The following is a 24,151-nucleotide window of genomic DNA, read 5'->3' on the forward strand; positions in this document are numbered from 1 at the left end:
GTTCCAGCATCATTTTTTGAAAAATCTATCTTTTCTACAGTGGTAGCAGTAGAAATAACTTTGCTCCTTGGAAAAAATCGGTTGACTATATTTGTGTCAGTCTATTTCTAAGCTCCTTCTTTTGTTTCAGAGATCTATTTGTCTATTATTTTGCCAATACCACATTGTCTTGATAAACTGTAATGTTATGATCAATCCTGAAATTGGGTAGTATTTGTTTTTTTTAATAGTTGTACACAATACTTTTGTTTATTATTATTTTTATGTGGTGCTTAGGATCGAACCCAAGACCTTGAAGGTGCTAGGCAAGCGCTCTACCACTGAGCCACAACCCCAGCCCTGAGTAATAATTGTTCTACAATTTAATTTTCTCCTTCAATGTCGTTTAGCCATTTCTGCATCTCTTGTTTTTACTTATACACTTTAGAATAAATTTGCTGATATATACAAAATAACTTGCTGGCATTTTGATTGGAGTTACATTGACTCCAATATATTGAATATATTGAATCTTTTTGATAGTTGGAAAAACTGACAATCTTGCGACATCTTGACAATGTAGTCTTCCTAACATGAACATGGAATATTTCTCCATTTATTTGAAGTTTCTTTCATCAGAGTTTCATAATTTTGCTTTTTTAGATATTGTTCACATTTGTTAATTTATACTTAAGTGTTTCATTGTGGGGGGCTAATGTAAATAGTATTGTTAATAACTTCAAATTCTACTTCATTGCATCTTGTTCATTATTAGTGTATAGGAAAATAATTGATTTCTTTATAAATTAATATTGTATTATGCAACATTTCTATGTTTGTTTATTAGCTTCATGAGTTTTTGTTTTGTTATTTCAAGATTTTCAACATAGATGATCATTCTTTGGCAAAGAAAGATAATTTTGTTTCTTCTTTCTTCACGTATATACCTTTTGTTTCCTGTTTTTATCTTATTGCCTTAGCTAGGACTACCAGTATGACGTACAAAAGCAGAGATGAGATGTTCTTGTCTTGTTCTGATTTTAGTGAGAATGTTGTTTCTCACCATTAAGTATGATGTTAGCCTTATGAGTTTTGTAGATATCTTTATCAAGTTAAGGAAGTTCTTTTCTATTCCTATTCCTAGTTACTGAGAGTTTTTATCATGAATGACTGATAAATTTTATAAAATACTTTTTCTGCCTCTATTGATATGATTGGATCACTTGCACTAATTGCAAATGAGTGCTGAGCCACAGGGATTGCAGGTGTGTGCCACCAAGCCGCTAGAAGGCTATTAATTCTTGATTTAATGTCTTTAGATATAGGCTCATTTAGATTGTCTATTTCCCTCTCCAAAGTGCGTTACCACTGAGCTACAACCCCAGCTTTCCTTATTTCATTTCTGATCTTAATTTATGTCTCTTTTGTGACTTAGAGGTTTATAAATTTTCTTGAACTTTTCAAAGCAGCTGCTTTTGGTTTCATTGATTTTTCTCTGTTGAATTCTTATTTTTGGTTTCATTGATTTCTGCTTTAATATGTATTATTTTTCTTTTGCTTTCTGCAGATTTAATTTGCTCTTCTTGAGAGTTTGGGAGCTGTGGCTTTCCTCCCTGAGGGCCATGCCTGCCTGTGGTCTTTCCCACCTCTAGTCCCAGGGCCTGGCGTCGGGTGGGCATGCGACCCTGGCTGAGGGCTGTTCACGCTAAGTCAGCGGTAGAGCACTTTAGCAGGAGTGAGACCCTGGGTTCAATCCTCAGCACCGCAAGAAATAAAGTTTTGTGAATGATTAATAACAAAGGTGATGACACTGAGAGCAACGAGCCACGATGGAAGACCTCCTGGAGGCGAAGCTCTCAGCTTTCTGGCAGAATGGGCGCCTTTGAGCAGCCACCCGGGGTCCTTTTACAGACAGTAAAGAGAGGCCAGACGCCTTATCCAGGGTCCGCAGCCCGGTCCTGGCGGGGACTCCCGCGCGTGACCGCGCCGCTGCGCACGGCCCTCCTCCGAGCCGCAGGAGGCCGGGGGCGCGCGCGGCGGGGGCGGCGCGGCCGTGGCGAAAGTGCGGCTGCGGAAGCGCGGCGAGGCCGCCGGAGGAGGAAGCGCGGCAAGGGCGGCGGGGCGGCCGGGGCCATGGGTCGCCTGCACTGCACGCAGGACGCGGTGCCCCAGGCCGTGGGCGGCGACATGCAGCAGCTGAACCAGCTGGGCGCGCAGCAGTTCTCAGCCCTGACAGAAGTAATTTTCCACTTCCTAATCGAGCCCGAAGAGGTGGAAAGGTTTCTGGCTCAACTGTCTGAATTTGCCACCACCAATCAGATCAGTCTGGGCCCTCTCAGAAGCGTCGTGAAAAGCCTCCTCCTGGTTCCCAATGGTGCCTTGAAGAGGAGTCTCACAGCAGAGCAGGTCCAGGCGGATTTCCTAACTCTGGGCCTCAGCGAGGAGAAAGCCACTTACTTTTCTGAAAAGTGGAAACAGAACGCCCCCACCCTTGCTCAGTGGGCCCTGGGGCAGACCCTGATGATCAACCAGCTTATCGACATGGAGTGGAAGTTCGGAGTGACATCTGGAAGCAGTGAATTAGAAAAAGTGGGCAGTACTTTTTTACAATTAAAGTTGGTGGTTAAAAAAGGAAATCAAACTGAAAATGTGTACCTAGAATTAACCCTGCCCCAGTTCTACAGCTTCCTGCTGTAGATGGAGCGAGCCAGGACCAGCATGGAGTGTTTGAGCTGATTTCTGTCGCCTTCCCTTCCCTGGTGACTGCTCTCCAGGCACCTTCCTCTGGCCATGGGTTCTCCAGGGGGCCCTGCTGGCTCTGGGGAGTGCAGGTGCACAGAGGCTTCTGAAAAACAATGGGATTACGTACTTACAGAGCCCAGCCCAGAGAGTCCCTGAACAGCACCACCACCCATCTCCAGACTAGTTTTAGAGACCAACAGGCTACTGACTACACCTCAGATTTGGGTGGGGGGAGGCCTCATCTCCCCACCAAAGCTCCACAGTAAAGAAATGGTACCTGGGGGCCAGGGTTGTGGCTCAAGTGATAGAGCACTTGCCTAGCACACGTGAGGCACGGGGTCTGATCCTCAGCATCACATAAAAATAATATAGATATTGTGTCCACCTAAAACTAAAAAATAAAATATTTTAAAAATTAAAAAAAAGAAACGGTATCTGGGCTAAATAAAGACATGAAAAAATAATAATAATAATTTGCTCTTCTTCTAGTTTCTTATATTTTTTCTTCTCTAACATATGAATTCAATGCTATAAGTTTCATTCTAACTAGAAGGAACTTCTAGAAGAAAATGTAGGACCAACACTTCAGCATATAAGCACAGTCAATGACTCCCTTAATAGAACTTCTAAAGCTCAGGAAATAATACTAAGAATTAATAAATGGGATAATATGCTGAGGGCCATTGCCAAGTAGGAATGATGCATCGATATTTCCTTGCCAGCGTACCACATGTTAAATGGACTTGCCTTGGAAATTTGCTGTGACCTTGCATGTGTGTTTGAGAAAGGTGGCCCTGCTCAATGACCAGGGTGGATCCAGGATTAGGGTGTATCCTGCAGTTTGAGGAAGTATCCCGCTCCTTGGGTTAAGGGCATTCCCAGTTTAAGACCTTGGGTTTTAGGGAAGTTCGATGTTGAGGATTATTGCTGCTGGAAATAGGACGTTCCTGCTACCTGAGCTCCCTTTGAGTTCTCGTGAGATTCAGAGAGTATTTTTGGGAAGAAAGCCTCGTGGAGTAGGTGAATTGGGTGGTAGCAGAACTGGGATTGCCCCAGAGCATGTGTGGAGGCCGGTGTGAGTTCGGGAATAAAGAATTGCTGTTTGAATCTACAAAGCTGTGTGGTGGCTCGTGATTCTGTGCCCAGCCAAGACTGCGGCATTTGGTGGTCCGTACGGGGAGCGTCTGAAACTTGGAGGTAAGTGAAATTGCTCGCCCCTGAGGGAAGGCGAGAGAATGGGTGACCATTTTAAAAAACAATGTGTTCTTGTTTTGATTTATTTCGTTTTTGTTTCAAGCTGCCTGTCCCTAGAAATTTCTCAGGCAAACTGGGAAAAATGGTTGGCTCAAGGTTTGAAGTTTGTCCGCCCTGAGGAAGAGAATTTTTTTTTTTTATTGGTTGTTCACAACATTACAAAGCTCTTGACATATCATACTTCATACATTAGATTGAAGTGAGTTATGAACCCCCAATTTTACCCCAAATGCAGATTGCAGAATCACGTCGGTTACACATCCACAATTTTACATAATGCCCTATTAGTAATTGTTGTATTCTGCTACCTTTCCTATCCCCTACTATCCCCCCTCCCCTCCCCTCCCTTCTTCTCTCTCTACCCCATCTACTGTAATTCATTTCTCTCCTTGTTTATTTTCCCATTCCCCTCACAACCTCTTATATGTAATTTTGTATAGCAATGAGGGTCTCCCTTCATTTCCATGCAATTTTCCTCTTCTCTCCCTTTCCCTCCCATCTCATGTCACTGATTACTGTTACTCTTTTCTTCCTACTCTTCCTCCCTGCTCTGTTCATATTTGCTCTCATTATATCAAAGAAGACATTTGGTATTTGTTTTTTAGGGATTGGCTAGCTTCACTAAGCATAATCTGCTCTAGTGCCATCCATTTCCCTGCAAATTCTATGATTTTGTCATTTTTTATTGCTGCATAGTACTCCATTATGTATAGATGCCACATTTTTTTTATCCATTCATCTACTGAGGGGCATCTGGGTTGGTTCCACAGTCTAGCAATTGTGAATTGTGCTGCTATGAACATCGATGTGGCAGTATTCCTGTAGCATGCTCTTTTAAGGTCTTCAGGGAATAGTCCGAGAAGGGCAATAGCAGGGTCAAATGGTGGTTCCATTCCCAGCTTTCCCAGGAATCTCCAAACTGCTTTCCAAATTGGCCGCACCAATTTGCAGTCCCACCAGCAATGTACAAGTGTACCCTTTTCTCCACATCCTCGCCAGCACTTGTTGTTGTTTGACTTCATAGTGGCTGCCAATCTTACTGGAGTGAGATGGTATCTTAGGGTGGTTTTGATTTGCATTTCTCTGATTGCTAGAGATGGTGAGCATTTTTTCATGTACTTGTTGATTGATTGTATATCCTCCTCTGAGAAGTGTCTGTTCAGGTCCTTGGCCCATTTGTTGATTGGGTTATTTGTTATCTTATTGTTTAATTTTTTGAGTTCTTTGTATAGTCTGGATATTAGGGCTCTATCTGAAGTGTGAGGAGTAAAAATTTGTTCCCAGGATGTAGGCTCCCTATTTACCTCTCTCATTGTTTCTCTTGCTGAGAAAAAACTTTTAAGTTTAATTAAGTCCCATTTATTGATTCTTGTTGTTAACTCTTGTGCTATGGGTGTCCTATTAAGGAATTTGGAGCCCGACCCCACAATCTGTAGATCGGAGCCAACTTTTTCTTCTATCAGACGCAGAGTCTCTGATTTGATATCAAGCTCCTTGATCCATTTTGAGTTAACTTTTGTGCATGGCGAGAGAAAGGGATTCAGTTTCATTTTGTTGCATATGGATTTCCAGTTTTCCCAACACCATTTATTGAAGATGCTATCCTTCCTCCATTGCATGCTTTTAGCCCCTTTATCAAATATAAGATAGTTGTAACTTTGTGGATTAGTCTCTGTATCCTCTATTCTAAACCATTGGTCCACCTGCCTGTTTTGGTACCAGTACCATGCTGTTTTTGTCACTATTGCTCTGTAATATAGTTTGAAATCTGGTATCGCTATACCACCTGATTCACACTTCCTGTTTAGAATTGCTTTTGCTATTCTGGGTCTTTTATTTTTCCATATGAATTTCATGATTGCTTTATCAATTTCTACAAGAAATGCCGTTGGGATTTTGATTGGCATTGCATTAAACCTATAGAGAACTTTTGGTAATATCGCCATTTTGATGATGTTAGTTCTGCCTATCCATGAACAGGGTATATTTTTCCATCTTCTAAGATCTTCATCTACTTCTCTCTTTAGGGTTCTGTAGTTTTCATTGTATAAATCTTTCACCTCTTTTGTTAGGTTGATTCCCAAGTATTTTATTTTTTTTGAGGATATTGTGAATGGAGTGTTTTTCCTCATTTCTGTTTCAGAAGTTTTGTCGCTGATATACAGAAATGCCTTTGATTTATGCGTGTTGATTTTATATCCTGCCACTTTGCTGAATTCATTTATTAGTTCTAGTAGTTTCTTTGTAGACCCTTTTGGGTCTTCTAGGTATAGAATCATGTCATCTGCAAATAGTGATAATTTAAGTTCTTCTTTTCCAATTTTTATGCCTTTAATTTCTTTCGTCTGTCTAATTGCTCTGGCCAGTGTTTCGAGAACTATATTGAATAGAAGTGGAGATAGAGGGCATCCCTGTCTTGTTCCGGATTTTAGAGGGAATGCCTTCAACTTTTGTCCATTCAGAATGATGCTAGCCTGAGGCTTAGCATAGATAGCTTTTACAATGTTGAGGTAAGTTCCTGTTATCCCTAGTTTTTCTAATGTTTTGAACATAAAGGGATGCTGTACTTTGTCAAATGCTTTCTCTGCATCTATCGAGATGATCATATGGTTCTTATCTTTAAGTCTATTGATGTGGTGAATAACATTTATTGATTTCCGTATGTTGAACCATCCTTGCATCCCAGGGATGAATCCTACTTGATCATGGTGCACAAGTTTTTTGATGTGTTTTTGTATTCGATTCGCCAGAATTTTATTGAGGATTTTTGCATCTAGGTTCATTAGAGATATTGGTCTGTAGTTTTCTTTCTTTGAGGTGCCTTTGTCTGGTTTCGGAATCAGGGTGATGTTGGCCTCATAGAATGAATTTGGAAGAGCTCCCTCTTTTTCTATTTCCTGAAATAACTTAAAAAGTATTGGTATTAATTCTTCTTTAAAGGTTTTGTAAAACTCCGCTGTATACCCATCCGGTCCTGGGCTTTTCTTGGTTGGTAGTCTTTTGATGGCTTCTTCAATTTCATCCATTGATATTGGTCTGTTCAAATTGTGTGTATCCTCCTGACTCAGTCTGGGTAAATCATATGACTTAAGAAATTTATCGATGTCTTCACTATCTACTATTTTGTTGGAATATAGGTTTTCAAAATAATTTCTAATTGTCTTCTGTATTTCTGTAGCATCTGTTGTGATATTGCCTTTTTCATCCCGTATGTTAGTAATTTGAGTTCTCTCTCTTCTTCTCTTCATTAGCATGGCTAAAGGTCTGTCGATCTTATTTATTTTTTCGAAGAACCAACTTTTAGTTTTGTAATTTTTTCAATAGTTTCTTTTGTTTCAATTTCATTGATTTCCGCTCTGATTTTAATTATTTCTAGCCTTCTGCTACATTTGCTGTTGTTTTGCTCTTCCTTTTCTAGGGCTTTGAGATGAAGTGTGAGCTCATTTATTTGTTGGTTTTTTCTTTTTTTGAAGAATGACCACCAGGCGATGAATTTTCCTCTTAAAACTGCTTTCATTGTGTCCCATAGATTCCGATATGTTGTGTCTGTATTTTCATTTATCTCTAAGAATTTTTTGATTTCCTCCTTTATGTCTTCTGTAACCCATTGATCATTCAGTAACATATTGTTCATTTTCCATGTGATGTAGGATTTTTCCTTCCTTCTTTTATCATTGATTTCCAGTTTCATTCCATTATGGTCAGATAAAATGCATGGTATTATCTCCACCCCTTTATATTTACTGAGGGTTGCCCTATGGCATAATATATGGTCTATTTTTGAGAAGGATCCATGTGCTGCTGAGAAAAAAGTATATCCATTTGATGATGGCTGATATATTCTATATATGTCAGTTAAGTCTAGGTTATTGATTGTGATATTGAGTTCTATAGTTTCTTTTTTTTATTATTTTATTGTTGGTTGTTCAAAACATTACATAGTTCTTAATATACCATATTTCACAGATTGATTCAAGTGGGTTATGAACTCCCATTTTTACCCCGTATACAGATTGCTGTGTCACATCAGTTACATTTCCATTGATTTACAAATTGCCTTTCTAGTGACTGATGTATTCTGCTGTCTATCCCATTCTCCACTGTCCCCCCTCCCCTCCCCTCCCCTCCCCTTCTCTCTCTCCATCCCCTCTACTATAAATCGTTTCTTCCACTTATATATTTTTTCTCCTACTCCTCCTTTCCTCTTATATGTAATTGTGTATAACCCTGAGGCTCACCTTCCAATTCCATGCAATTTCCCTTAACTCTCCCTTTCCCTCCTGTCTGTCATCCCTGTTTAATGTTAATCTTCTTCTCCAGCTCTTCGTCTCTACCCTGTCCTTGGTTACTCCCCTTATATCAAAGAAGACATTTGACATTTGTTTTTTAAGGATTGGCTAGCTTCACTTAGCATAATCTGCTCTAATGCCATCCATTTCCCTCCAAATTCTATGATTTTGTCATTTCTTAATGCAGAGTAATACTACATTGTGTATAAATGCCACATTTTTTTAATCCATTCATCTATTGAAGGGCTTCTAGGTTGGTTCCACAATCTTGCTATCGTGAATTGTGCTGCTATGAACATCGATATAGCAGTGTCCCTGTAGCATGCTCTTGTTAGGTCTTTAGGGAATAGACCGAGAAGGGGAATAGCTGGGTCAAATGGTGGTTCCATTCCCAGCTTTCCAAGAAATCTCCATACTGCTTTCCAAATTGGCTGCACCATTTTGCAGTCCCACCAACAATGAACAAGTGTACCCATTTCCCCGCATCCTCGCCAGCACTTGTTGTTGTTGGACTTCATAATGGCTGCCAATCTTACTGGAGTGAGATGGTATCTTAGGGTGGTTTTGATTTGCATTTCTCTGACTGCTAGCGATGTTGAGCATTTTTTCATGTACTTGTTGATTGATTGTATGTCCTCCTCTGAGAAGTGTCTGTTCAGGTCCTTGGCCCAGTTGTTGATTGGGTTATTTGTTATCTTATTGTTTAATTTTTTGAGTTCTTTGTATACTCTGGATATTAGGGCTCTATCTGAAGTGTGTGGGGTAAAGATTTGTTCCCAGGATGTAGGCTCCCTGTTTATCTCTCTTATTGTTTCTTTGTTGAGAGAAAACTTTTTAGTTTGAGTAAGTCCCATTTGTTGATTCTGGTTGTTAACTCTTGCGCTATGGGTGTCCTATTGAGGAATTTGGAGCCTGACCCACAGTATGTAGATCATAGCCGACTTTTTCTTCTATCAGACGCCGTGTCTCTAATTTAATATCGAGCTCCTTGATCCATTTTGAGTTAACTTTTGTGCATGGCGAGAGAAAGGGATTCAGTTTCATTTTGATGCAAATGGATTTCCAGTTTTCCCAGCACCATTTGTTGAAGATGCTATCCTTCCTCCATTGCATGCTTTTAGCCCCTTTATCAAATATAAGAGAGTTGTAGTTTTGCGGATTGGTTACTGTGTCTTCTATTCTGTATCATTGGTCCACTCGCCTGTTTTGGTACCAGTACCATGCTGTTTTTGTTACTATTGCTCTGTAGTATAGTTTGAAGTCTGGTATCGCTATACCGCCTGATTCACACTTCCTGCTTAGCATTGTTTTTGCTATTCTGGGTCTTTTATTATTCCATATGAATTTCCTGATTGTTTTATCTATTTCTACAAGAAATGCTGTTGGGATTTTGATTGGGATAGCATTGAACTTATAGAGAACTTTTGGTAATATCGCCATTTTGATGATGTTAGTTCTGCCTATCCATGAACAGGGTATATTTTTCCATCTTCTGAGGTCTTCTTCTATGTCTCTTTTTAGGGTTCTGTAGTTTTCATTGTATAGGTCTTTCACCTCTTTTGTTAGGTTGATTCCCAGGTATTTTATTTTTTTGGGGGATAAGAGTTCTATAGTTTCTTTATTCAACTTTTGTTTGGAGGATCTGTCCAATGGTGAGAGAGGTGTGTTGAAGTCACCCATAATTATTGTGTTGTGGTCTATTTGATTCTTGAACTTGAGGAGAATTTGTTTTATGAATGTCGCAGCACCATTATTTGGTGCATAAATGTTGATAATTGTTATGTCTTGTTGGTGAATGGTTCCTTTTAACAGTATATAATGACCTTCTATATCCCTTTTGATTAACTTAGTCTTGAGGTCGATTTTATTCGATATGAGGATGGCCACCCCTGGTTGCTTACGAGAACTGTGTGCGTGGTATATTTTTTCCCATCCTTTCACCTTCAGCCTGTGTATGTCTTTTCCAATCAGATGTGTCTCCTGGAGGCAGCATATTGTTGGATTTGTTTTTTTAATCCATGATACCAGCCTATGTCGCTTTATTGGAGAGTTTAAGCCATTAACATTCAGAGTTACTATTGATATATGGTTTGAACTTCCATCCATGTTTGATTGTTTATCCTTTTTTTAAAAAAAATTTAGTTTGTTTCTCCGTGATTATCTTTCCCCTCGCCCTCTGTCTTTACTGAGGCACTTCCCACTTATGGTTTTGGTTATTGTTTTTCATTTCTTCCTCGTGTAGTGTTTTGCTCAACATGCTTTGCAATGCTGGTTTTCTGGCTGCAAATTCTTTTAACTTTTGTTTATCGTGAAAGATGTTTATTCGTTGTCATACCTGAAGCTTAATTTTGCTGGATACAGAATTTTTGGTTGGCATCCATTGTCTTTCAGTGTTTGAAATACATTGTTCCATGACCTTCTTGCTTTCAGTGTCTGTGATTAAAAATCCGTTGTTAACCTTATTGGTTTACCCCTAAATGTAATCTGTCTCCTTTCTCTTGTAGCTTTTAATATTTTCTCTTTGCTCTGTATATTGGATATCTTCATAACAATGTGTCTTGGCGTTGGTCTACTGTGATTTTGTGTGCTCGGTGTCCTGTATGCATCTTCAATTTGTATATCTGTTTCCTTTTTTATTTCTGGAAAGTTTTCTGTAATTATTTCATTCAGCAGGTTTCTCATTCCCTTGGTTTGAATCTCTGTACCTTCTTCTATCCTGATGACTCGTAAGTTTGGTTTTTTTATGTTATCCCATAAATCTTGGATGTTTTTCTCGTGATTTTTTACCAGCCTTTCTGAGTTGGCTAGACTCTTTTCAAGATGGTATATTTTGTCTTCATTATCTGACGTTCTGGCTTCTACTTGCTCCACTCTGTTAGTGATACTCTCAATTGAGTTTTTAATTTGGTTTATCGTTTCCTTCATTTCTAGAATTATTGTTTGATTATTTTTTATAATCTCTATCTCCTGATAGAGATGCTTAACTTCTTCTTTTAGCTGTTTATGTAATTCATTCTCAATGTGTTCTTTCGCTGCTTGAATTTGCTGTCTTGTATCCTCTTTAAGGTTCCATTCCATCTGTCTAAGGTGTTCCTTGAGGTCTTCATATGACCATTTTTCTGATGACTCTAGGTCCTCCTGAATATTTAGGCTGTCCTGCATTGTTTGTACTCCTTTTCTTCCTTGTTTCTTGAAGCTGCTCATGTTGCTTCTTGTTCTGTTTGACTGCTGAGTTACTGTTTACTCCTATAAATTTATTTGATGCTTGGGAGGAAAGGTATTAGAAGGGAAGGGAAGAAGTCAGTAAAGAGAATGAGAGTAGGCAGGTAGAATTCAAGGAAGGGGGGATAAGAAAAATGAAAAGACAAAAGAAGAAAGAAATAGGAACTAAAAAAAGAAAAAAATTTAAAAATAATAATAATAATTAAAAAAATTGAAATTAAAATTAGAAGAGAAAAAAGAAGAAGAAAGAAAAAAAAAACAACGAGTTAGAAAAATGAAGATGAAAGAAAATCCCAAATCAAAAAAAAAAAATTTTTTCTCCTACTCCTCCTTTCCTCTTATATGTAATTGTATATAACCCTGAGGCTCACCTTCCAGTTCCATGCAATTTCCCTTAACTCTCACTTTCCCTCCCGCCTATCATCCCTGTTTAATGTTATTCTTCTTCTCCAGCTCTTCGTCTCTACCCTGTAGAGTAGGAGAAAAATTATATAAGTGGAAGAAACGATTTATAGTAGAGGGGATGGAGAGAGAGTAGGGGAGGGGAGGGGAGGGGAGGGGTGAGGGGACAGTGGAGAATGGGATAGACAGCAGAATACATCAGTCACTAGAAAGGCAATTTGTAAATCAATGGAAATGTAACTGATGTGACACAGCAATCTGTATATGGGGTAAAAATGGGAGTTCATAACCCACTTGAATCAATCTGTGAAATATGGTATAATAAGAACTATGTAATGTTTTGAACAACCAACAATAAAATAATTAAAAAAAAAAAAAAGACAGGGTCTTGGGCTGGGGTTGTGGCTCAGCGGTAAAGCCCTTGCCTAGCATATGCAAGATCCTGAGTTCGATCCTCAGCACCACATAAAAATAAGTAAATAAAATAAAGGTACTGAGTCCCACTACAACTGAAACATATTAAAAAAAAAAAAAAAAGACAGGGTCTCACTAAGTTTTGGCAATCCTTCTACCTTAGTCTCCCAAGTCTTTGGGGTTACAGACATGCACCACCACACCTATTCTTTTTAGATAATCTTTTAAAAAATGAATTATTTTTTTAATTATGTAGTACAAAATTTTAAATCAAAGTACAAACAAGCATACAGTGAAAAATCTCTTTCTTTTCTTTACCACATTCATCATGTCCTTGATTTAAATATGATTTTGTGGGGGCATGGGGTTATTAATGATGGTGAAATGTGATGATCACTATTATCCAAAGTACAGGTATGAAGACACAAATTGGTGTGAATATACTGTGTATACAACCAGAGACATGAAAAATTATGCTGTATGTGTAATAAGAATTGTAATGCATTCTGCTGTGATATAGAAATAAAAGATAAATAAAAAATTAAAAAGAAAAAAAAAACTAATAAATGCCGTCTTAGAGTTTGATTAACTTCTCTTCCAGTAGGTGGCGCTGTGCCCACCAGGTCAAGTTTCTCCTGTCAGTACACGGGAACAAATCTCTGTGCAGCAGCTCCTCCCAGACTGGGTGAGTCTCCAATCCTGAGTGCCTAGGGCCTCCTCTTGTGTCTAGTCACTTCCCACTTTTCCTCTAGCCAGGCCCCTCTCACCACAATACTGGCTACACGCCAGGTCTGCTGCTCCCGGCAGCCCTGTTTTCATGAACGACTGGGCTCACTCTTCCAGTTTGCCATTCCCTCAGACCCTAAGTTTGTAGAGCTTGGGGCTGAGAATCCTCAGCGAATTTTACTTGCACTCCGGTAGCCACTCCCCCGTAGCTGGTGCAAGAGACCTCACCAGTCAGCCCTGGTGGGAGCGGTAGTCCCGCGTCGCGGGTCCCGCACCACCCCTGATTCCCTCGGGCTGGCTGTAGCACTCACGGGAGAACTGGGAGGGGCCCTTAAGGTTTCCCTGATGTGTGGAGAGGGAAAGCTATGGGGTTACACACCTGTAGCAGCAGGTTTCAATGAAGTTATCTCCTCCGCCGCAGTCTGGTGACGTCAGTTCTCTGCCATAGTGGTGTCTCTTGCAAATGGCGACAGTTCGTTTCCCTTTGCCGGGCGACCAATGCAACGGGTGGGTCCTTACTGTCTCTCTCAAGCCCCGTTAGGAACCTGTGGCCACTACTTATGAAGGCTCGGTAGGCATTTACCTCCGTATGATGAGAAGGGCTGATCAGTTGTTTCAGCCGGATGGATTAATGCTGAGTCACAGCTGTTTGTCTCATCTTTTCAGACGCAGTGGCGCGGGGCGCGGAGCACGGAGCGGCTTACTCACTTCCCGCAGCCATCTTCCTCTTCTCACTATTTCGGGATGATGGCGGGGCGCTCGCTCCACTCCCTCCGGTGTGTCTGCCTCGGGCTCCCGCGCCTTGCTCCTCCGCGGCCTCCACAGCCAGCGCCGCCCCGGCCGCTCTCTCAATAAATATACTTTTGAAAACAAAAATTCATGGTTCTGGCACATGTGAAGAACAGGGTTTGATTCTCAACACTGCATATACAAAGATCTATTGAAAACACAGTAAAAATATTTAATTATTTTCCTGTCTTATGTTCTTTCATAGTACCTTTATTAAGAACCTCAAGTACTTGGTGCATGCTGGTGCAGAATGACTTGCTACTGCAGGTCAAGGGCACCCAGGAAGAGAAATTTGATACAACGATTTTTTATTTAGTTTTTGTTTCATTCAGTTGCGGTTTTGTTTTGTGTTATCTTATTGGGTTGCGTTATCTTTATAGAAGATTAGAAATTAGTAAAAAAGAAACTGAAAAAGTGTTAAGTAAATTGTTAGAGATTCAGGCCATGGAGAAAGACATTTTAGATCAAGCAAAAGAGATCTCTTGAGCTAGTCAGAGAGAGGAAGAAAATTTAAAGGAAAAGGGGTTATTAGGAAAAAGGCCACAACAAGAGGCTGTTACTAACTCCGTTTTATTACCCGAGGGCGTAATTCAACCAACAGCCCCACTGATGGAAACAGCTGAGTGGCCCTCAAACCCCATAGTTGATAAGTGGGATCCTGAGACAGGACCTCAAAGATTAGCATGCCCTATACTTGAGCAGGTAGGAGGGCAGCGAATTCACCATGCTTTAGATTTTAAAACAGTGAAGCAGTTAAAGGAGGCTGTAACAACCTACAGTCCCCAAGCTCCCTTCACGGTAAGCATGGTCGAATCCATTACTAACTTGGACATGACGCCAGCAGATTGGGCTAGCATGTGTAAATCTGTGCTAAATGGAGGACAATATTTGTTATGGAAAGTTGCCAATGAGGAATTTTGCACGGAGACAGCTAGGCAAAATGCAGCAGCCGGTTACCCTCAAAGAAATCTAGATATGCTTTTAGGAAAAGGACCTTATGAGGGTCAATGGCAACAAATTGAATATGATCCTGCTATATATGCACAAATTGCTGCAGACGCAGTTAGGTCATGGAAGACTTTACAAGGACATGGAGATTTACAAGGTCAGCTATCTAAGGTAATACAGAGACCTAATGAACCTTACGCTGACTTTGTAGATAGGCTTATTCAAACAGCCGCCAAAATTTTTGGGGATACAGATCAAGCAATGCCATTAATAAAACAACTGGCTTATGACCAAGCAAATCGTTGCTGCAGGGAGGTTATTAGACCATGGAGACATGAAGACTTAAATACATATATTAAATTATGTAGAGATATTAATGAACAAGGGCAAGTCTTGGCAGCTGCAGTACAACAGGCTTTAGATGCCAGGCCAGAAACATGCTATAATTGTGAACAAACAGGACATTTTAAAAGGAGCTGCCCCATAAGAGGAGGTTTTAACAAAACTAGAAATCAAAGGAATAGAATACCGGGTATTTGCCCACGATGCCATAGAGGGAGACATTGGGCTAATGAATGCCGTTCTCAAACCACCATAGAAGGTACTCCGTTATCAAAAAACGGACAAGGATCAGGTATTTACCCATGATATTGTGGAGAAAGGCATCAGGCTTCATTGCCAAAAAACGGACTGGGGGGCCCAATGCTCCGGGGCCCACAACCACAAATATACGGGGCAGTGGAGGAACCCAGCAACACCATCAAGGTGGTGCCCAGGACACATTGTCCATTAAATCCCTCATCAGACAAACCCGAGGGAGCGCAGGGTTGGACATCTGCGCCTCTGCCAGAGCAGTATTAACTCCAGAGATGGGAGTTCAAATCATTCCTATAGGAGTAAAAGGACCTCTTCCCCAAGGAACAGTAGGCTTATTATTGGGACGTAGTTCATCTACATTAAAAGGACTTATGATAAGTCCTGGGGTAATTGATCCCGATTATGTAGGTGAAATAAAAATTATAGCTAGTTCTCTAGGAGGTATATCAGTAATTTCACCTGGAGATAGAATAGCACAGTTGTTAATAATACCCAGCCTACATAATAAGTTCTCTAGTCATAATGTAGAAAGAGGTTCTAAGGGATTAGGCTCCACAGGTGTAGATTGGGCTATGTTGTCTTTAAATTTAGATTCTCGCCCAATGCTAAAACTAAATATTCAAGGTCACGAGTTTAATGGGCTACTGGACACAGGTGCTGACCTTAGCATCATATCTCGTCGAGAATGGCCAAAACATTGGCCATTACAACAAGCCACTCAAACGCTTCAAGGCCTAGGAGTGGCGACTAATCCCCATAGAAGTGCTATGGTATTAGATTGGAAGGATCCTGAAGGATGTGAAGGAACTATACAGCCATATGTTTTGGATCACCTTCCTATTAGTTTATGGGGACGAGATGTCCTGGATCAACTAGGTTTGATGTTAACAAATAACATCAATTCTAATGCGCCCACTACTAGGGATAGACAAGGTGTTAGGAGAGAAAAAAGATTAGGAAAATAAGAACAAGGTTTAGCAGCACCAATTCAATTAGATCAAGGAACAGACAGACATGGGTCGGATTTTCAGAAAGGGCCACTGAGACAATCAAAATTACTTGGAAATCAGAAAGACCAGTGTGGGTACCTCAGTGGCCCTTGACTAAAGAAAAGATACAAGTAGCCCATGATCTGGTCAAACAACAATTAGCGAAAGGACATTTACAACCTTCCGTATCTCCCCATAATACTCCCATTTTTGTTATCAAAAAGAAATCGGGTAAATGGAGATTATTGCAAGATTTAAGAGCCATTAATAATGAGATGGTTATTATGGGACCTGCTCAATCAGGGATTCCTCAATTGTCTGCTTTACCAAAAACGTGGCATGTTTTAGCTATAGATATTAAAGATTGTTTTTTTTCGATTCCAATTCATCCCGAGGATAGTCCACGTTTTGCATTTACTATCCCTGCATTAAATCATGAAGGTCCTGATGAGAGATATGAGTGGAAAGTACTCCCTCAAGGAATGGCTAACAGTCCAACTATGTGTCAAATCTATGTTAATAAAGCAATCCAGCCATTTAGAAATCAAAATCCTGAACTAAAAATATTTCACTATATGGATGATGTATTATTAGCACATAAAGATAAAAACATATTGCTGGAATGTCATGCCACACTTACAAACTTGTTAAAAAATTATAATCTAGAGATAGCAATAAAGTACAATTAAATTTTCCAATTAATTATTTAGGAGTTCTATTATCCTCAACCATGGTCCGTCCACCGAAAATTCAAATACGAGTAGATCAACTCAAATCACTCAACGATTTTCAAAAGTTATTGGGAGACATAAATTGGATAAGGCCTTATCTAGGCATACCAACAGGAGAGTTGGGACCTTTATTTGATATTCTAAAAGGTCCATCAGATCCAAATTCACCCCGAATGTTAACTCCTAAAGCTAGAAAGGCATTAAAAATTATTGAAACATATATGGAAAATATGCATCTAGATAGAATTGATATAAGTTTGCCTTTATTATTTATTGTACTACCAACAAAAAATATTCCTACAGGAGTATTTTGGCAAGAAGGTCCATTATTGTGGATACATTTATCTTATTCTCCTAACACTATTCTTACTAGGTATCCTGAGGCTGTAGGACAATTAATACTCAAAGGAATAAGAGCAGCAAAGGGAGTGTTTGGAATTTCTCCCAATAAAATTATTACTCCATATACTATGGATCAAATTGATGAGTTAGCTAATGAGTCAAATACTTGGGCAATAATCATGTGTAAATCTAATGTTTCATTTGATAATCATTTGCCATCGAATCCTTTGTTGTCTTTTTGGTCTAAGCATCCTGTAGTTTTTCCTAAAATGACAAGGAAAACACCTATCATGAATGCTCCAAATATATTCACTGATGGGTCTAATAATGGTACAGCAGCTGTAGTTACCCCTGATCAAACTTTTACATTTTTAGTACCCAAACAATCAGCTCAAAAGGTAGAGCTTAATGCAGTTTTACAAGCTTTTGTGATGTTCAAAGATTCTGTATTTAATTTATTTTCTGATAGTCAATATATAGTTAATGCTATTATATCCCTTGAAGATGCTGGTAGGATTTCCCCTTCCTCTACTGTTTTCTCTTTGTTTTCCACTATACAAAGTTTAATCTGGGACAGAAAAGATCCATTCTTTATAGGACATATTAGGGCACATACAGGATTGCCTGGAGCCCTTAGTTTGGGCAATGATTTAGCAGATAAAACTACACATGATGTACATATTTTCTCTACATTAGAAGAAGCTACAAATTTTCATAAAAGGTTTCATGTTAATGCTAATACTTTACAAAAGCGTTTTAAAATAACTAAGGAACAAGCCAGGCATGTAATAAAACAATGTCAAAATTGTGTGACTTTTTTACCACAAGTTAATCTTGGAGTCAATCCTAGAGGACTGATACCTAACCATATTTGGCAGATGGACGTCACACACTTGCCAGAATTTGGGAAATTAAAATATTTACATGTTACAGTTGATACTTCTTCTGGATTTTTGATGGGCTCCCTTCATGCCAGAGAAAAAACTAAAGATGTTATAGCTCATTGCTTACAAAATTTTGCCACTGCGGGTGTTCCTAAACAGTTAAAAACTGATAACGGTCCTGGTTATACTTCTGCCTCTTTTAAACAATTTTGCTCATCATTTGGTATTACTCATATAACAGGAATCCCATACAATCCACAGGGACAAGGCATAGTTGAAAGAGCTCATCAAACTATTAAAACATACCTATTAAAGCAAAAAGAGGGAATTGGGAAGGGGTATATATCCCCCAAAGATAAACTTAAAATAACCCTTTTTACTCTAAACTTTCTAAATTTGGATTCATCAGGACTTAGTGCTGCGGAAAGACATATGTATCCAAAAAATGTACATAAGCCTAAGGTACTTTGGAAAGATATTCTAACAGGACAATGGAAAGGCCCTGATCCAGTTATTGTCTGGAGTCAGGGTTCCGTTTGTGTGTTTCCACGGGGAGAACAGCAGCCGATTTGGATTCCAGAGAGATTAACTAAAGCAATTTCTACAGAAGAAAAAGATGATTTGACTCAAATCCATAACAGCTGATATCCAGAGCTCCAGCTTGGCTATTCTTACATCTGCGACAGTGATTAACCACGGTGCTTTTTTCAATATCTATTTTATTATTGCATTTTTCCCACATCGTAAAGTTCTATTTTATTTTTTGAGCTCATACAAACCTAGGTTAATATTTTTCTGATCAGTTTTATTTTTTGACTGTGTTTTATTTTTTGACTAGAGTTTTTAAACATTGCAATGGAGATTTCACCTAGGTAAAACTACAAGGCCTTTATTGTCTTATGTGTTGTATGTTATGTGTGCACTGTTTTGTGTTGTATGTCTGTATGTGTGTATGTCTATTTCATATATGAGGAGCGCTCATGAAAAAATGGATCCGAATTTTTTTTTTATTCATGTGATTTAAATGGTTTAATTTAAATTAGGTAAACAGCTGTTAAGGATTGTTTTTTAAGGAGGTTAACAGATCTGTTTGTTTACTTTCACCTTTCCTTTTCATTATATTTAATAATTCTGTTCAGGATAATGTCTCTGTAGCATCATTGCCAGAATTCCCATCTCCATCCCAGTGCCGGTGAAGACTAAGATAAAACCAAACTACAGCTTCTATGATAGCCATCACAGTAAACTGTATAAACTGATGCATCAATGAATATAACTCAACAAGTAATGCTCAATCAAGGACTTGATTTACTTTGGGAGGAAATGGACATATTGATAGACTCCTCCGATTTGAACTGCCTGCAGAACTTTCCTGGACTATATATCAGTTGCATGCATTGTGAAATATCGTGTGGTGCAGCGAATTGTGGTACTGCTGGCATATCTTTGCTGATGGTGTCACCAGTGATGCAATTTCCTTGCCAGCTCACCCCATGTTTATTGTGGTAATGCTGGCATATCTTTGCTGATGGTGTCACCAGTGACGCAATTTTTCCAAAGGAGCCGTCAATTGGCTTGGTGTCGTGGCATTTCTGTATCCTCCTCCCTTCTACTAGTGATGGTCTAAAATTTGGGGGCCAACAGAGGTGAGGCAAAGAACCTCACCCCCCCACTGGCACCAAGGCTAAATTTGGGGGCCAACAGAGTTGAGGCAAGAACCTCACCCCCCCACTGGTGCATAGGCCTATCCACAAGCATGGCTGAATGCTGGACCGGTAGTCAGTGACGGGTTGATCTGATTGCAGTGAATTCAACCTAAGACAGGAAGCTGATGCCTAAATGTCAGTTCTCCCATGATGGGTAAGAACCATATGTTGAATTGGACAACCTACCAGGCACGGTCCTTAAGCCACATTGCTTGTTGTTTAATTAATCAGAAGGGGGGAGATGCTGAGGGCCATTGCCAAGTAGGAATGATGCATCGATATTTCCTTGCCAGCGTACCACATGTTAAATGGACTTGCCTTGGAAATTTGCTGTGACCTTGCATGTGTGTTTGAGAAAGGTGACCCTGCTCAATGACCAGGGTGGATCCAGGATTAGGGTGTATCCTGCAGTTTGAGGAAGTATCCCGCTCCTTGGGTTAAGGGCATTCCCAGTTTAAGACCTTGGGTTTTAGGGAAGTTCGATGTTGAGGATTATTGCTGCTGGAAATAGGGCGTTCCTGCTACCTGAGCTCCCTTTGAGTTCTCGTGAGATTCAGAGAGTATTTTTGGGAAGAAAGCCTCGTGGAGTAGGTGAATTGGGTGGTAGCAGAACTGGGATTGCCCCAGAGCATGTGTGGAGGCCGGTGTGAGTTCGGGAATAAAGAATTGCTGTTTGAATCTACAAAGCTGTGGTGGCTCGTGATTCTGTGCCCAGCCAAGACTGCGGCAATAATACCAGATTTAAAAGCTTCTGCACAACAAAGGAAAGAAGAGTGTAAACAGAGAATGGCAGAAAAACTTTGCTAGCTACTCGTTTGACAGAGGATTAACATCCAGAATAAAGAACTTAAAAAACTTAACACCAAAAAAATAATAACACAATAAATGGGCAAATGAACTAAAGAGACACTTTTCAAAAAACGAAATACAAATGGTCAACAAATATATGAAAAAAATGTTCAATGTCTTTAGCAATTAGGGAAATGCAAATCAAAACTACACTTTTATCTCATTCCTATTAGAATGACAACCATCATACAAATAATAAATGCTGAAGAGGATATGGGAAAAAAAAGGAACAATTTTATATTGTTGGATTGTGAATTAGTACAATCACTATGGAAATCAGTGTGGAAGTTCCTCAAAAGACTAGGTATTTATCCTAAAAAATTAAGGTCAGCATACCCGTGTTTATAGTAATACAATTCACAACAGCTGAATATGGAAGCAGCCTAGATGTCAATCAATGAATGAATGGACAAAGAAAATGTGATTATATGTTCCACATACACAAACGCACAATGGAATTTTATTCAGTCATCATGCAGAATGAAGTTGTCATTTACAGGAAAATGGATAGAACTTGAGAACATTATGGTTAAGAAAAATAAGCTAAACTCAAAAATTTTGTCAAGGGTTGTACTGTTTCCTCTTATGTGGAAGCTAGAGAGAAAAAAGGGAAAACAAAGGTGTGTAGTTGTAGACCTCCCAAGTTATGTGATAATTATTTCAAATTTAATTTTTATTGTAGTCTGAAAGCAGACATTTTATGATTTCTATTCTTTTAAATTTGTTAAGGTGTGTTGTATGGCTCAGACTGTGACTATGTTGGTACATGTTCCATCTGAGCTTGATAATGTATATTCTCCTGTTGTTGGATGAAGTAGTCTATAGATGTCCATTACATTCAGTGGACCACTGGTGTTGCTGAGTTCAATTATGTGTTTACTAATCTACATTTTGGATATGTCTATTTTTGACAAGGGGGTATTGAAGCCTCAAACTAAAATAATGGGTCCATCAATTCTTCCTTGTAGTTTTATCAGTGTTTGCATCACATATTTTGAGGCTCTGTTATTAGACCCATACATATTAAGGATTGTTATGTCTTCTTGGTAAACTGACCATTATCCTTATTTTTTTTATCCCTGATAACTGTCCTTGCTCTGAAGATTGCAGTATCTGAAGTTAATTTAGTCACTCTGGTTTAACAAAATTTTAAATATTTTTTAGTTATAGATGGACACGATATTTTTATTTTATTTTTATGTGGTGCTGAAGATCGAACCTAGTGCCTCATGCAAGCTAGGCAAGTGCTATACCATTGAGCTACAACCCCAGCCCCTCAGATCTTTTTAAAAATATTTGAGACAGGGTCTTGCTAAGCTGCCTAGGGCTTCACTAAGTTGCTGAGTCTGGCCTTGAACTTGTGATCCTCCTGCCTCAGCCCACCAAGTTGTTGGGGCCACAGTGTGCCACTACACCCAGCTTTGCCTCATAAAATTTTTAATGGGTTATAATTACATATAATATTGGGATCCATTGTTACATGCAAATTATATAATGATACAATTTCTTCTTACGTCTGAATCATATATTGTATATATTACCACAATTTATCCATTCTTCTGTTAATGGACATTTAAGTAGTTTCCGTACCTTGGCTATTGTGAATAATACTGCAGTGAGTTTGGGATGAAGATATATCTTCAGGCTACTGATTGTCATTTCCCTCAGATATATACCTACAAGAGGGGTTGCTGGATTGCTCAGTAGTTCTATTTTTAATTTCTTAAAGAAAACTATGCTGTTTTCCAAAAGTGCTGTACATATATTGCCATCAGTAGAATAAGGGAGTTGTCTTTTCTTTACATCGTCACCAATTGTTTTAGATAACCATTCTAAGAGGGTGGGAGGTGATATCTCACTGGGATTTTTATTTGCATTTTCCTATTGATTAGTAATGTGGAACATCTTTTCATGTGCCTGTTAGCCATTTGTATATTTTCTTTGGAGAAATATCTATGTAGGTACATTTTTTCCAAAAGGAGCCGTCAATTGGCTTGGTGTATCTTCCTCCCTTCTGCTTGTGATGGTCGTTCAGCTAAAATTTTGGGGCCAACAGAGGTGAGGCAAAGAACCTCACCCCCCCCCCCATGGTACAAAGACCTATCCACAGGTGTGGCTGTATGCTGGACCAGTAATCAATGACGGGTAAGATCCAATTGCAATGGTACCAACCTAAGACAGGAGGCTGACGCCTTGAGGTCAGCTCATCTGATGATGGGTAAGAACCATATGTAGTATTGGACAACCTAAGGCAGGCACAGTCCCTAAGCCACATGCTTGTTGTTTAAACAGAGAGGGGGAGATGTTGAGAGCCACAGCCGAAGGGGCCCCAGCAAACTTCCAGCTGCCAGCAAACTTCCAGCTGCCAGCTGATGATTGGCTCAGAGTGGCCCCAGCAAACTTCTAGCTGCCAACTGATTGGCTCCTCTGCGGTGATGCTCATTGGGTTGTTTCCCTGCCCTTTCAGACCACAGAGCTGCTCATTGGGGGACTTTTTTTGACTCTGCCCACGCGACCCAGCCAACTGGCCTCAAGAGCAGGAGGAGGTGGGGAGGTTGAGAGGCTTGTGGGAAGCCGGTGGTGGCAGTTGGGCTCTGAGGGTTTTTCCTGAGGAGCTGTGTGGTGTGGTGTGTGTGTTCTAAAAATAAAGTTCGTTTCTTTTGACAAGTGGCTCCTGATTTTTTTTTTTTTTTGCTACAAACCACATTCTGTTAAGCCAAAGTAAAACCAGAGAAAACAGTAACTTTAGATTATTTTAATGCTAAGAGATGTGAAAAAGTTTCGTAAAATTGAAGGTACCAGAGTTTGATTCATGATGTTTATGGCAAGAGGCCCAATTTACATAAAATAAAAGTGCAAGGTGAAGAAGCAACTGCTGATGTAGAAGCTGCAGCAAGTTATGAAGAAGATATTGCTATCTGATGAAGATGTGTTATGGTTTATTCACTAGGAGTCCCCAAAAGCTCACGAATTAGACTATGCAAAAAGGTTTAAAGGTGAAATGATTAGGTTTTGAGAGCCTTAACTCAATCATTGAATTAATCCTCTGAGAAGTCTGAATAGTCAGCATGCATGGAAGGGGATGTCCTTGGCCCTCCCCAAGCTTGGAGGAGTAGGTGGCACCTACAGAGGCATCTATTGGCTGTGAAAGAAGTCCAGCTGCCAAGACAGAAGCAGATGGTGGCCAGCCTCAGTGTTCACAGCAGGGTTCACATGGAAGTGCTCAGCAGTGCCATTGGGTTTTTGTGAGGTATATTTTTTGGATATTAACCCCTTATCAGATATATG

General features: G+C 39.6%; 1 protein-coding gene across 1 annotated transcript in view; it reads left to right on the plus strand.

Moving 5' to 3' along the window:
- The first annotated feature begins 2,038 nt into the window (after positions 1 to 2,038).
- The window catches only part of LOC308645585 (COMM domain-containing protein 7-like), a 147,567-nt gene continuing 125,454 nt past the window's right edge, over positions 2,039 to 24,151 (plus strand). Inside the window, exon 1 of the mRNA XM_081287804.1 lies at positions 2,039 to 2,946. Coding sequence (XP_081143930.1) covers positions 2,113 to 2,676 — 564 coding nt within the window. The 5' untranslated portion in view covers positions 2,039 to 2,112 and the 3' untranslated portion in view covers positions 2,677 to 2,946. The remainder of the gene's footprint in view (positions 2,947 to 24,151) is intronic.

Source organism: Spermophilus citellus, assembly GCF_964194105.1.
Source record: "Spermophilus citellus genome assembly, chromosome: 1".
Lineage (NCBI taxonomy): Eukaryota > Metazoa > Chordata > Mammalia > Rodentia > Sciuridae > Spermophilus > Spermophilus citellus.